This window comes from Apteryx mantelli, chromosome 3 (assembly GCF_036417845.1).
Source record: "Apteryx mantelli isolate bAptMan1 chromosome 3, bAptMan1.hap1, whole genome shotgun sequence".
Classification (NCBI taxonomy): domain Eukaryota; kingdom Metazoa; phylum Chordata; class Aves; order Apterygiformes; family Apterygidae; genus Apteryx; species Apteryx mantelli.
Genome location: NC_089980.1, coordinates 2,133,789 through 2,148,500, shown reverse-complemented (window position 1 = coordinate 2,148,500; position 14,712 = coordinate 2,133,789). Strand labels below are relative to the sequence as shown.

At 42.8% G+C, this 14,712-nt stretch overlaps 1 protein-coding gene across 1 annotated transcript in view; it reads right to left on the bottom strand.

The window, feature by feature from the left end:
- The window catches only part of RALGAPA2 (Ral GTPase activating protein catalytic subunit alpha 2), a 178,506-nt gene that overhangs the window by 12,831 nt on the left and 150,963 nt on the right, over positions 1-14,712 (bottom strand). Inside the window, exon 38 of the mRNA XM_067292610.1 lies at positions 4,443-4,564. Coding sequence (XP_067148711.1) covers positions 4,443-4,564 — 122 coding nt within the window. The remainder of the gene's footprint in view (positions 1-4,442; positions 4,565-14,712) is intronic.

Sequence of the window (14,712 nt, the reverse complement as noted above, 5' to 3'; positions counted from 1 at the left end):
AAATTGTCAAATATAAAGCTTTCTCCGACAGAACAGCTATTTTTTCCCTTCTAGAACCTCCTAATATTTCCATCTCCTACGAGTTAAGACCATTCTCTGGCTTCTGATCTTAAATCACAAATATAATACTCTGTAGTCAACAGAGCTAATTAAAGTTGGATCGTTTTGGTATCTGTTTGTACGTGTTTAATAGTAATGATTTTTTTAAAAGAACATATCATCTAATTATCTTCTAAAGTTTGTGCACAGTTTAAGCATTTTGTTGAATAATTGTTTTGATTCTTTGGCTGAGGGAGCAAGAACAGGAGAAGACAGCAGCTAAAACCCCCATCCTTAAAACGAGAGAAATCTGCAGAGGGAGAGGATAAGAATAATTCAATAGCGCTGGATTACTGAGGATTTCCTGGGTTGACTCTCATACCCAGCCTAATTAAAATACAGCATGTAATGTACCAGTTAACAACAAAGGCCTGTATTCTCATCTTTTGTTCCTAATCTGCACATCCCCTAAATGAGTTCAGGGATGTTCATTCTGCCTACTGGTCTGCATTTTCAATGCTCGAGATATACAGGGATATCGGTGATGAATATAGGCGGTTTAAGGCTCTACTTCTGAAAACAGCAACAGAGGTCAATTGGACTATTCTCATGCAGAAAATTGAGCACCTGCAAGACTATTTGTGATATGGGAGACTAAGCTGGAGCACACTTTAAAAAAACCCATATCGCATTTGAATCTAGGGGAAACGTCCCCAGAGGCAGTATCAGAAAAAATAAAAACATTTAATTTCAATAAATAGATCATTGTTAATAATGCACCAATAAGGTATGCCATTAGCAGCTATATATTCAGTTCATATAATGGTCTTGATTAGCTTCTCATACTGCATGAACTACTAAAAACAAACTTAATTTTAATAAAAAGTATACTAACTCATTGACCCTTTCTACCGCGCACATGTATACGCAGTGATGGCAGGGTTACAATCAGGTGGTATTAAGAATAAGATCATGGAAGAATTAATCATAAATTTACCCCAAAAGTTTAAGCTAGACGGGGTTAGTACTTCCAGCTGGCTTGTTGCTTGAGAAGGGAAAAACACAGATCTTTGTCAGCTCCATAAATTTCTCCATGTTTCGGAACAGAAATTCCCCTTTTACGTGAAGAAAAGTGTAATGACTGTTCCTTACATGGCAGACGGCCACTTTTGCATGCACAGTGCGCGTGAATCGAAATAGGGAAGAATTCTAACTACATGAGACATACGGGAAAATGGACCATTTACCGAAAAATACAGCGCTGTTGCAATCTGCAGACCGAAATCATGTTTGGTACTTGGTTGTGCTCACATTTACTGTGGAACGAATGATTTCAAAACAGTTTTTAACCCCTTTCTCACCACCGAAAAGGAACGAATAGATCCATGCAAATTTATTCCAGCGCATTTCGTAGGAGTTGGTTCTTTATTTTAAAGAAAAGATATTACAGCCTAAGGAAAGGTCAAAACACGCCATATCTTCAACGAGATGCAAGTGTCAACGCTGTGTGTCTAGTTCACAACGGAAGATGAACCCCAGAGCGTTAGGTATTTCTTGGACGTCAGCGGGGTTCATTTTCCATAAACACGGCAGTATTGCATAGGGATCTGAGCGCCGTCGATCTCGGAGGCAGAGCCCCGCGAGCGCCGCGGCAGCTCTGCCGGCTTTCCCGCAGTGCTTCAGCACGGGAAAGCCCGACCAGGAGCCCTGCTCGCAGGACGAGGACTCGGCCGAACGTCCGACTACTGGGAATAGTCAGCAGCAACCGTAAAACGATGAGTCTTGCATTCGGTCTCCTTGCTGCTTTACCTTACGGCGTTAAGAGAGCATCCGATGAAAAAGTACATCCTAATGACATCCACTGATAGAACTTGTAGTAACATTCGACGAAACATTCAGGTAAACTTGTAGATAAATGCGGGGAGACCGTCTTTTAAATGGAGGGACTTTCCTGAGACACGGATTCACATCTTTGCCAAGACTGACCTGCCACATCCAGAAAACTGTGTTTTAAAACACCGAAGAAGTTACTCTTGCCTCGTTCAGGGCCGGCAGTCTTGCACGGTTGTCTTCTAAAATCCAGAAGGGAAATACGTAGCTTGCTATGTCAAACTTCCAACATATTCCGATGGTCAGAAATTGCTTTTACAAAAGCCTCCGTTTCGTACAGCCTTCCGCAGGCTGGAGCTTTAGTTAGTTCACGCGAGCCTAAAACTGGTAGGAGAGGGGCAGGAAGAGACGCAGGACTGGGATGTTTCTAAATTCAAGCCTACCTTTGAGCTTTTTGTCTTTGTCCACGATTATTCAAAAAGGATTTGTGAACTGATAACTTGGGGACAACACGTACAATACGATTTTGACTCCAAAAATCACGACCGGCCTCTAGCTTCGTTAAGAGCATGAGCTAAAATTCTGACCTCAGATGTTTGGAAGTCCGAAAAATCAGGATCTGGTTGTGACAAGTTTTACTCTAAGAAAAAATAAAACCATGAAATCATAAAATCACATTCAAGTACTTATTATTTTAGCAATGTTCTGAATAACTTAGGTAGATATTCATGAACTTTTAAAATATTTTTTGCATACAAAATATACTGCAGAATTTGGAAAGTATGACCAGAATTCAGAGCGTATGACTGCTGCGTTATCAAGCGAATCTCTCCTTTCTTGTTATACTGCATTTGATTAGAATAAGATCATTAAGTGCTGTGATAAGAATGTGCAAACAACAAATGAAAAAAATCCCGCGCCGAGCAAAACATTTAGACTATAGCAACGTATCTATATTTTTACTTGCTGATACGCAAACAGATAAACGATTCAAAGTGCTAACAACACCGGGCAGCAAATCTACATTTCTATTGAAATCGATAATTTTTTTTTTTCGTCTCAGACTTTTGGCAGAGCGTATAAAAGAATTTAATTCACAGCTGTTCTACTTTTTAATGTAGAAAACATTAATCAAAGCTTTAAGTTATAAGCTTTTCTAACGCCGTTTAGTATTCCAGTTCAACAAAGATCAATAGAGGCCATCCCTGTGTTTCTTGACGCCTCTCCAGGAAGCGGAGGCGCGATTATGTAAATCGCCCTGGCTCCCCTTTACTCCTGCCAGCTTGCTTATCTCCAAAGCCTTCTGCCTGCTGCTGCTGCTGCTGCTGGCGGCCGGCACCGCTACACGCGTATACCTCTTATCTCCTAACAAAGCTCTGAAAGCTCGAGGAGCGCGGCCAGTAATGTTAAACAATGCTGCGCGGCTGATTTTATTTGTAAGTGATTTATTTTAGCAAATTTAATTTCTTCCTTCCAATTTTTCAGTTTAGATGGAAGATATTTGCTAACAAGTCAGCCTAAAGAGAAACAGAGCAGATGTCCCGCAACATTTATACAGGTTTGAAATAATCTATTAAACAATCCAAAAGAGTATCAGGAAATAATTAGAAAGGGCCGGTTTCACCCAATGAGTGTAAAAAGGGGATTAGGGAGTCTTTATTAGAGAATCCATCATACAGTGACCATCCGCCTCTTTGGAAGATGGAAACAACAAAACTTGAGGCTACGAGAAACCTGGATTTCAGAGACAGCGCTTCCTTTCAGAAGATATTTATTTAAGCTTAATTAAAATAGCAAAGCAGTAGTTCATATCCTACTGACAACTTAAAAACTCGGTAAGACACACACGGAATAAATTCACAGAATTTTGCATTCAATTTCCATCTTTCAATAGGGCTGATGAATAACCATTAGCATAAATGGGTGCATATATACGTATATGTATGCATAAATATAAATATACGCGCGCGCACACACACACGACCACACACATATACATACATATTTATAAAAAAAGAAAACAAAACAGGCTCCAAGCGCAGCGTTGGAAGGAAGTCTGAAATTTGCCCATATATAAAGAAGATGTTAGCATACCGCACTGCTGTTGTGATTTGCTAACAGAACACTATTCTTACATTTCTTTTGCATTAATCCCTGACCCCGGTATCTCAGCAGCATAATCCCCATTTAGCATTAGTAGCAACGGCTTCTGCTGCGAGGAACTATTTGTCGATAAGTAAGCACCGATTCAGGCGTAGCTTTTGAACAACATATTCCCAGCTCAGCAAGAAACCCACACTCCTGAATGAACCAGAGCACATTACTGCGAGAAAGTTCATTAACCTTGCTAGATTCGGGGGTTAACAGGATAGCTGAAGAAAGGAACTGAGTGAATAGCTCTGATGCAAAACAAATTAAAATGAATGTCATCATTCCTTTTGATATTCATTAGTTGATTCAGGGGAAGAATGGTCGTCTTAAATTTGCAAGCATTTATCTACAAAAAACAGGTGTACATCTGCTGCTCAAGTGCTTCTTAGTGCTAAAGAGAAGAAAAACGTACAGAGACTCACCAGTTCCACTGAGGGAGTAGCTGGGAGAGGGAGAAAAGACCTGAGCTGCAAAATCTTCAAATGTCATCACTTCTTTGTGATTCTGGATTATTGCTTCAAGATACAGAGCTCTTTCCTCGTAACTGCAACGACCAGGTTAAGGAAACGTAGGCACAAAATCCAGCGCGGTTACACAACGTCCAGGGACGGCAGCAGTTCAGATCCACAGGAACACACAGAAAAAGCTGTACCACGGGCACGGAAAAGAGCATCCCAAAATTTCATACTACTACTTAACATTTCTGAACATGAGCAGCGAAGAGCAAAAACACTTAATTGCTTGAAATCACGAATAACATCTTTATCTTCATTACCGAAAGGGACTGACTCAGAAGAGCCAACGGATTGACAAAGTTACTGATGGCAAAAACAAAGCCTCCGGACCGCAGGCTTTTTTAAACCCCAAACCAACTTTACCAGAAAAGCTACAGCACTTTGCAATGATCCTTGCCCACAATATTTGTAGGACTATAACCTTCTCACACCAGAAAAATAATTAGATTGTAGGCACAAACTACAGGAAAGAGGAAAAAAAAAAAGAGCACATTTAATCGATCACTGTACTCTTAAAACGAAATTTACGGTAGTAAACATTTGCTGGAAGTGTGAAGTTTACATTTAAGGCAGCTGCTAGGTGGTGTCGTCTTATGAATCCTAAATAAACGATACAAATTGGGGAAAAAAAAAGAAAAGAAAAGAAAAAAGCTTGCGCGCAGCATTGTCCGCGTGCCGCGGACAACAAAGCAATCTAAAATCAAGCCTATTGCCTTTTAATTAAAGCTCGGCAACCTGGAACACACAGCATTCAAATGTGTAATCAAAAACCAGTCACCAATAAAACTTACAAGCGTAACAAGCTGAAGCAACTTTCCAGCTGTCTTAATAGGACCCCTGCTTGCGGCAGCTTTTCACGGCGGAGAAAGCAAAGCTTTTCCTTTTGTGCGCAGCTTCTGCTTTCTCCCAAGGTGAATCGTGCACTTCCAGTAACAGGATAACGCCTGAAACAAATCTCCGAGAGCCCGGAGAGCCGCGCGTACGGCTTCATGAATTAACGCTCTCCGGAGCTGCTGCGACACCTCGTTTTCCCCCTTTCCTCGCTCCAAGCAGGAAAGTTTGCAGAGCCGCGTCCTGCTTTTGCTGCGGCGGAGGCGCGTTCTCGTGCCGCGACGCTCCGGCGGGGGAAAAAGCCCGTTTTCGTTTGGAAAGCGGGAGTAGCTGGAATAACCCCAGCAGACGCAGAGTGCGGGTGAGGCGACTGGGAAGCGAAAAGCGTCGCTGATCAACACCGCGGCGGTGTTTGCGACTTCCATTACGTGCACAGGGACGCTTTGAAACGGCTTTTTGGTTTTTTATTTTTATTTTTTTAATTCAGAGGAAAACAGTATTTGAAAGCGCAACGTGGTATTTCTAGCGTTCTGCCTGCAGAAGGGGATAAGCAAACTTTCGGTCTTAACGGTACGCGGGTTCCTACAGACACGGTGTTAAAAGGGGGGGGGGGGAAAACCCCCGTGGTGCCCAAAGCGGCGGAAGGTGCGAGGGAGCCCGCCGTTCCCCTGCCCGCCTCTCGCATCCCCCTCCGGCGCGGCTGCCGAGCGCGCCGGAGGCGACGGCGACTTCCGCGACACGCGCGGAAACCCACCGACACCATCACAGGTGAGACGGTCCTACCAACTTCCACCTAGTCTAAGCAGTGCTAAATCGCTACGGGAACTGTAACGAAGCTCCCTGCTAGCCCCCGGGGTTGATCTGCCCAAATGCTAGTGAAACCAGCTGGAATCAGTAAGCGAAAAAGCAACCCAAGTTCGAGTGTTTTAACGGAGACGCCAGGAAGGCAGGAAGCGGTAACGAACCCTTCCAGAACGCGTTCACCCTGCAAACGCAGCTCAGCGAAGCCGCGCGACGTCGCGAGCGTCATCTGAGCTCGCCCACGAAATCCTGGTCCCAGAGCTCATTCAAGCTGCGCTTCTGGGTGCGAAAAGCACAGTTTTGCGATTTAACTCTGCTCACGTCGAAATCTTCTGCAGGCGTCGCTGCATTAGCCAACAGTCAGATACCCCAGAGTCCCCAAAAAACATATCGCGAGGATCTGAGAGACCATCAAACCTCCAAAGGGTAACCTGGGGGGAGAGAAGACTTGACGATCAGCGTTTCAAGACCGTTTGTACAGAAGCAGTGTGAAACAGATATTTTCAGTGGTAGGCTTGAGAAGCCTCAGATTTATCAGCGTGTAAGAACACGCTCACCCAGACGGCCGCTAGTGCAATACCGCATCCGTCAAAACCGCAGCCGTTGCACGTTGGCTGTGCCTTCGTGCTTGAGAAGCGGTGTTTTGATTTTACTTATTTAAACGTATGGGAACGCGAAGCTAAATCCGCATGCCGTATAAACGACTGCCTTTTAAAAACTACGCCGAATGTCTTAGCAAGCCGTCATTCCCAACCCTTTGGGGTAAGCGGAGCCAGGAGGACGCTTGAAGTGCCTGGCTGGCTTTTCTCGGGAAGCCTCAAGGCCAGACTGCTCAAGCGAAGCATGCAAATCGTTCCCCCCACGAAGGCCGGCTGCGCCGACGATGGGTTATGATCTTGAACCCTGCGCCAGCGAAGAAGCTGGACAGCTGGCTTCCCTGATTAACTAAGCCCCCATTTAGCTGAAGGTTTTGGGTGTCCCCTGAGATCTCCAGATAAATGGAGTTATGCTACACATTCAAAGGAGCTGATCAAAAGCAGCCTCTTTTAATATGTATGGCAATTTGACTCCCCTCTTAAATGACCGGATTATTTTACATTTTGTTTCTACCCAGACAAAACTCCAGAACAAAATGTTTTCAGAAGGCGCAAACATTTTTATTTACTTCATGTTCTAAGTGAAGTAGAGAGCCATGACAAGGCATGAATTATTGACCACGAATGCATATGAATGTGTGACATTAGGACATTAGGAATTTAGCTCAAATTAGAACATGATAATCAAATCTCAGTATGTGAATATTATGGCTTTTTACAACTATTTTATCACTTTATCAATTATTCTAATAGTTCAACCATACAACATAAACTGCAGGGGAAAAACATTAAAATGCTGAAATTCACTATTTGGAACAAACCTCTCCGTCTTACTGCAATTCGCAGAATGATCTGCGAAGTATTGTTATAAAACACACTAAAGACATTCTTCTAGACTGAAAAACCAAAACAAGACAAAAGGCAGAATTAAAAGAAAACACACCCGAGCGCCGTGTGTCAGCAGGTACACAGCTCTGCCCGTGGTCCTCGGCTGGCATAAATGAGCATAGCGCTGAGCAGAAGGGAAGCAAGCAGTCATTCGGTTATCTACCTAGAAGGGTCTCTGCTGTTCTTCTAGGTTCATATCCTGACAGAACGGGGAATATTGTCGAGAGACTGCTACGATTACCAAAGTAAAACCGAGAAAAGTAATTCTTGAAAATACGGAAAAGTCACTTAGCTGTATACATAGACACTTCAAGTTATTATTCAGCAGAACTAGACTGCTAGTTCTTAAAGAATAGCTCAAAAGCAGATACGGCATCAGAAGGACAGCTCAAATACAAAGAGACTATAAAAAAAAGCAAAAAAAAAAAAAAAAGAAAAAAGAAAAGGACATATCCGAAGCAACTTGAAAGCAGCAGATATTCCCAGGCATTTTACAACTGGTAAATGAAAACTGATTTACCATTGACAGACATCTGACTATGGAAATGAAGAAAACGGAGCTGTTGGATTCGGGCTTTAGAGGATTCCGATATGCTTTTCAACCAAAAGGATTCCAAACAAAAGTCTTATTAACTGCCACGCATAGACAAATTTTAGGAGATTTCCATACACATCCTGCGTATTAAATGTGCGAAAGGATCATGACACCACTTCCACATTTAACCTCTACAAACAGAGCCAGTTTCGAACACACAGTTTAAAACGTAAATACTTAGAACAGCATTTGAAAGTCTTCATCGTCTGGCTTCTGCAGTCGAACTGAGCCAACCTAGGGTCAAGATCTGTCCACAGTTTCCCTCTCTGTACATACCATAAATGACGATGTATTTAGAAAAGGGGGGAATATAGATGACAATTTTTCAGACTGAGCCTGAAAATTCTTACTTATTAACTCTGTGATGACCACAAGCAAAAATATCAGATACCCATCCCTGCTGATTGTGACGGTCAGCAATTCCTTCTCCGTATCATTTCTAGAAAATAAAAACATTCTGGCAACACTGATATACTCTTGCCGATACATGGACCCAGCCATGTATTTTGTTGATGGTAGCACTCTTTTCATGCAAGCAAAAGACAAAATTATTTGTGGGTTTGTGAACAGGGAAACAGAGGGTTGACTGGCTGCTCTCCACGGTTCGTTATTTGCAGCGTGCCAATGCCAGGGGGCTCCAGGCCTGGCCTGGCACCCAACTGCTGGGGTCCACAAAGAACTCGCACTAAAATCACTCTTCTGCTGGCGCCAGGGGGATTGCCAAGTAAGTTAATGCGGACTATTGGCATGAACCTATTGCAATTCCCATCTGCGATGTGAATCCCACCCTGAGAAGGGGTTTCGGGGCATCTGGCCAGCGGAGAAGCTGAAAGCACAGAGGTAGACGGTTCCTTCCAACCCATCAGACAACAAGGCTGTCTGCATGTCTAACTGCCAATTCCTGATTCCACCAACTAGGGCTACTCGAAGGAACGACAAATTCTTTAAACTTATTGTCACATGCGAGAGAGCGCATTTCACAAATCTGCACTTTGGCTTTCCAGCTTCACAGGTGCTTATACAAGTGATTGCACAGTCATTCTGTAGATAAGTTAAGGAAAACCTGTTTTGTAAATAGCTTTTTTCTTAGGCCAGCTTGACAGATTCTTAGGCAGAGGAAATATAAAGTTGGGGTGAACTTTTATTTACTGATCGTCCTTTCAAGAGTTCAGTGCCAAAGAACTCCTGGTAGGCAATTTCTGGCACCAGTCTGCATTAGTAATGATATCTTCAACATACATTTAGTCTCTAAGTTGAATAAGACTGCCTACGACATATCTTTTGATGTATCAGTTTACGATGAAGTGGCAAAAGTGAGATAAATAGTAGTTCTCTAAGTAGCGAAATGTCAACACTTGGCTAAACAGCGCTTGCTGAATTTCTGCCATCCTCTTCCATACTTGCGATTAGGCAGTTCCAAAGCGTTAGGATCCTGATCCCAGTTTTAAAGACCACCACCTGCAAAACTCCAATTAATTCAAATAGGGAAGAATTAAGCTATACCGAGCTTCCTTTGCTTCCGAGTATGCCAGAGAGTTCGGCAACAGTTCCCTCGTGTAATTGCAAGGAGGGGAATCACTGTTCTCGAAATACGTAGCAGATTACGCCTGTAACAGCATATCAAACTCCATCCCAACGCAGTTATGCGGATGTGTAGTTCAAATAATCTTTTACTTGCATACTCTGAAGCTAAACTATCCTATGCAATACAGACTAAAAAGTAGCCTTTTTTCTTCCTCCAGCAAGCAATAAAGGGGAACTAAAGCAGCAAGGTTTTGCAGGTCAAATTCAGGTTGTTAAGACAGCAAGCACACCCATCAATTGCCTGCTTCATTCTTGATCCATAAATGTAGTAGAGATTCTTCACTTATAGGAATATCAAGTACACAGCATTTTCAAACAAATCAGCAAACTCCGGAAATAAATACACCTTTACATTTATTTCAATATCCTCTTAATTTGTAGCATAAATGACAAAGATGGTTCTACAAAAAGGTTTCACTCCTGCCACCAAGTTAGTAGTTTTGAAAATTAATATGAATATAAATGTTTGGGACTTACCAAAGTAGAATAAAGCAGAGACCATAAAATTGAGGTTAACATAAATGTGTTGGTAGATAACCTTTACACACCTGATCAGCCTCCTTACAGCTCTGAGCACCACAGACTTACCGTACTTACTTTGTGGTGAGTAATTTCAGTGTGAAACTCGATATGCTTGATAGGGCTTGCCATCATTTATGGTCTAGTGACTGTCACTACTGCATAAATTTAACTGAAAACTTTTGGGGGAATTTTAGTAACATATATCCTTCACTGAACAGGTGCCATTAAGCTATACCTGTCAACAACCACGCATTTGTTTTTTAAACCAAAGCATCCGAGACCAAAACTTTAGAAAGTGAAACATGTCTCAGATTCATCAACGCAACCTTTAAGAACATTAGATGAGGTTGACTCTGCATGTAATTCTCCGACTCACAAGGCTTTGTGTGAGATGGGAATACAATTCACTGCCTTGCCCCATGGTCAGGCCTGAAGAATGCCATCTGTTTGCCTTCCAGCCCGTGGGACTTCATGGTTGATGCCCTCCCTGGTGGGACCTGGGCTGGGTAGTGCCAGTGCTGCTGTTCCTCCTCCTCATCCAGAACGAGCAGATGATCTTCTTCTGCCGAAATCAAGAGATCATCCGCTCTGTAGCATAATTTTCCTTTTCTCTCCCACCCTTCAGTACACATTTGCAGCACAAACAGCCACCTTCTACCTTTACGTACTGTATTAGGTGGACTCGAGGGGAGATTTTTAAGTCATAGGGAGCGGTTAGAGGCCAGAACACGCTGGCTTACAAAAGGCCTGCCTCTCAGCGAAACCTAGGGGTGTCAAGAGATCTTCACACAGATTGCTAATTTATGGAACATTTGCCTACTGCATCAGCATCGTATGTTTGATACTTTGCCATTTTTTTTCTCCCCCCGAGCAGGACTGTATCTTTGCCCAGGTTTACAACAGAATCTGTCACGACCGATGGCAATTGGGCTTTTAGATACTACCATAACGTATAATAAAAGTGACCTGTAATTGCTTAAAGTAATACAGCAAACTATTCTACAGCATTTTCCAAAACACTAACACCGCGCAATACATTCGTTTCCTCAGAGCTAATTGCCATTAACTGCTTTGAAGAGGAAAGCTAAGCAAACAACAAAACCCCATTTCACACTGTTTGAAACCGACTCCTTGGAAATCAAGTAACGTAACAGCAAAATCATACAGAAGGTGCCCCGAGGCAAAAAGCGAAGGCTTATGCTCTTATGTGCTGAACTACTCTCCAGCATTCGCTCCTGACTCCAGTTTATTTTTAGGGAGCGAGTTGCCCAAGGTGTGCTGTGAACTACCAATCTGGCAGTAGCACTCAGTGTGCTGCTGTGGGATGTCAAGAATATGTGGCACATTAGTCATGCCTACTGCTTCAGGGGAGAACTTTGCATTTATTATGAATAAGGCAGAAAACAAGCTTTCGTCTTAATTTACTACTATTCTTCCTTGAAGGAACCCCCAGGGAGCAGATATATCATACCATTATAGAACAACCACCTAATGGTAGAAGCGAAAGAACAACGGCTTACTTTCCTGATACACTACAGCAATTCTGTATTTTAATAGCACTCATGTTTATCCATATCTTCAGCTTTTTTATTCTACTGTAGAGTACTCGGGATGACCTCCTATCAGGTACTCCTGCTTGTACAGATACCTGCTCTGCTGAAAAAAAAAAAGTTCCAAATGCGTCTCATCTCCTTTATTAGATTTACTCTAATTGAGGTCATTCTTAATGCAGCAGAAAGGAAACACCGCAGCCGTGCACAAAGCCGTGTCGAAACCACCAAACACACGCTTGTATAGAAAAAAGGCATTTTTAAACTTTGTATTCTACGCTCAGCCCTCTGCGTATCCAAGGCCCATTTAACCGCTGCACCCCCATGCTTCGCCTTTGTGATCAGACTTTGATTAAAATATTTCAGCTGATTAAAGTGATGCCATAATTGCTTATTACCGGTTAGCGCAGTCGAAGCCCTAACTGGTAAATCTTCAAAACCAAAGAACTTGCTGTATAGGGCAGCCGACCCCGACTGCTTCTCAGGCCCAGGAAGCCGAGGCAGCGCAGACGCAGGCAGGAGACCCCCGAGGAGAGGGCTTCTTCCGAGGCAGCTCATCACGAGCAGAGGGGGCCACGCGCGACCTCGCCTGCGCAGCGAGCAGGCGTCTCTTCGCCGACAAGTACGAGAGGGAGCCGCCGGCCCGCGGAGGCATCACGCGACGCTCCTTTCGCTGCACGGGTCTCCACCAAAGGCAGCCTGGTGGCTGCAAGACAAATGCCTGGGTCATGTTTTTTACGGAGATCATTATAACAACGCAACTGCCCCGTTTTATCAGTGTAGGTGCAGCTGCCGACGCCGGTGTGCTGCAATTATCTAGCTTGTGCCGCAAACGAGGTGATCATGGAGAGAGAAATAACTGGAGGAAAGGTCGCATGTTACCGAGCAATGCTGCCCCTGCGCTTGGTCGCGGCGTTAATTTTATTCAAGCACTAACAAACTGCACCTATTGCAGTAACTCCGCTAATGAGCTGTTACTTCTGGACAGCTTCGAAAAAGGGCAAAGTTACAAAGGTTCAATTATTTGCCATTTACTTATGCCTTCCAGATCCTTCAAATTGGCTGGCTGAACACACACAATAACATACTTCGGTCTACTGTTGTGAACCACGTACCAGTAATACTATCCACCCTTTTAATTTTGGTATCGTCTTTGCTACAACACGTATATGCTACAGGGAATGGAGGCTCCTTTTGAAAGCAGGAGGACTTTTTCCCCGCGACGGTGTTTTTTGTTCATGAAGAGTAGTAGGTAGGCTTTTCAGAACTGTTACAGGTTGCCCACACTGCCCTTGGAGTGGGATGGTAAAATTCCTGACAGCTTTTATCAAGCAAATTCTGAGGACTTGAAAACCTCAACCCCGTAATAATAGCAACAAACTAATACGGCACTAGATGCGAGACTGTGAATCTATGTCCCTCCCACCTGTATAATCGTTTCAGAGGTACCCTTCATTTCAAGTGGCTGCAGAAACAACAGCTTATGAAGAAGGACAGTGTATTGCACTAAAAACCTTCACAAAACTTTGTCGGAAAAAAAAAAAAAGCAGGTATGCTTGCTTTGGGTCGTAGGCATAATTTTCATCTTTTGGAGGAAAGAAAAGAGAAAAAGACCAAGTGACTGAACCACTTTGGAGACTGTTTAGAGGACAGCAGTGGTGTTACGGAGCTACAGAGCAGAAAGCCACAGAACATTACTACCTGGATTTATACATATCGTGCTTCTGCCTTCTACTTCATGTGATTGATTCTCGGCATGCAAATTGCGTTTTTGAGTCAGCTTAAGGAGAAAATTATTAATTCACTATTTTTTGCAGCACATACGGACCAAATACTCAATTAAACTCAAATTTGGTGTGTGCTGTCCCACTATATAGCTTATCTGAAGGTGCAACATGAAGACATTGTTCACCAACGTTCATGACGAATTCATCACTTACAAATGGCCAAGCCATGTGAGCATTATCCAGCATATTCCAAGTGCGTGACCCTAACTGTTAGGTTGGATGTCCTAAGGGAAAGTAAAGGGATTAGTAGATGCTGAGTGACAAATACATACACCATATCCACACAAATAAATTACATATGCGGAGCTATGCTCTGGCACTTCTCCCATCTTGTATGGAAGGGCTTGCGTCCATATTATTAAACTTCCTTAGTTTCCAAAACAGGATAGCTACATCCAGACTTCTTACTTGTGCCAGGAATTTTGGGAGAGTGCCGCTTGGCCTGGGTCAACAGTATGCCAAGGACCACTTTAGCAGTGCAACGGTATGGATGATAGAGCTCAGGGGCCTGAGAACATTCCTTGGATCCATCTAATTCACTAGTATAGAATACAGACTGATTTGTCCAAAATATTTTACTCTTAAGAAGACAGAGAAAGCCTGATGCAGAAAGGGAGTATTATTACCATCATTTGACAGATGACAGATGTACAGAAAGACTGCAAATGTATTTGGAAGTTACATAGGATGATTTTGAGGTAAAGAAACTAGAGTATAACTCAGGTCTCAATTTCTTTCTTTCTTAACAGGCTTCCTGCTGTCTCACAACAGGAAATTTTGGGAGAATTTTTAAAATGTAAATGATACATTTTTAAATACCTCCATTAACTGATATATTTTAGAAACATAAAAATGACTTAAATTAGGGTTTTTTATGGATAGGAATTTCATACTTTTAAAGTCTTAATTAAATACCATGCTTGTTTCCTTTTCGCAAAACTAGAAATGATCTCTCACACACAAAATAAAGCATCAATTTTTGGCAGCATTAATAAGACTGCAAAACATCCAACCCAAAGCCTT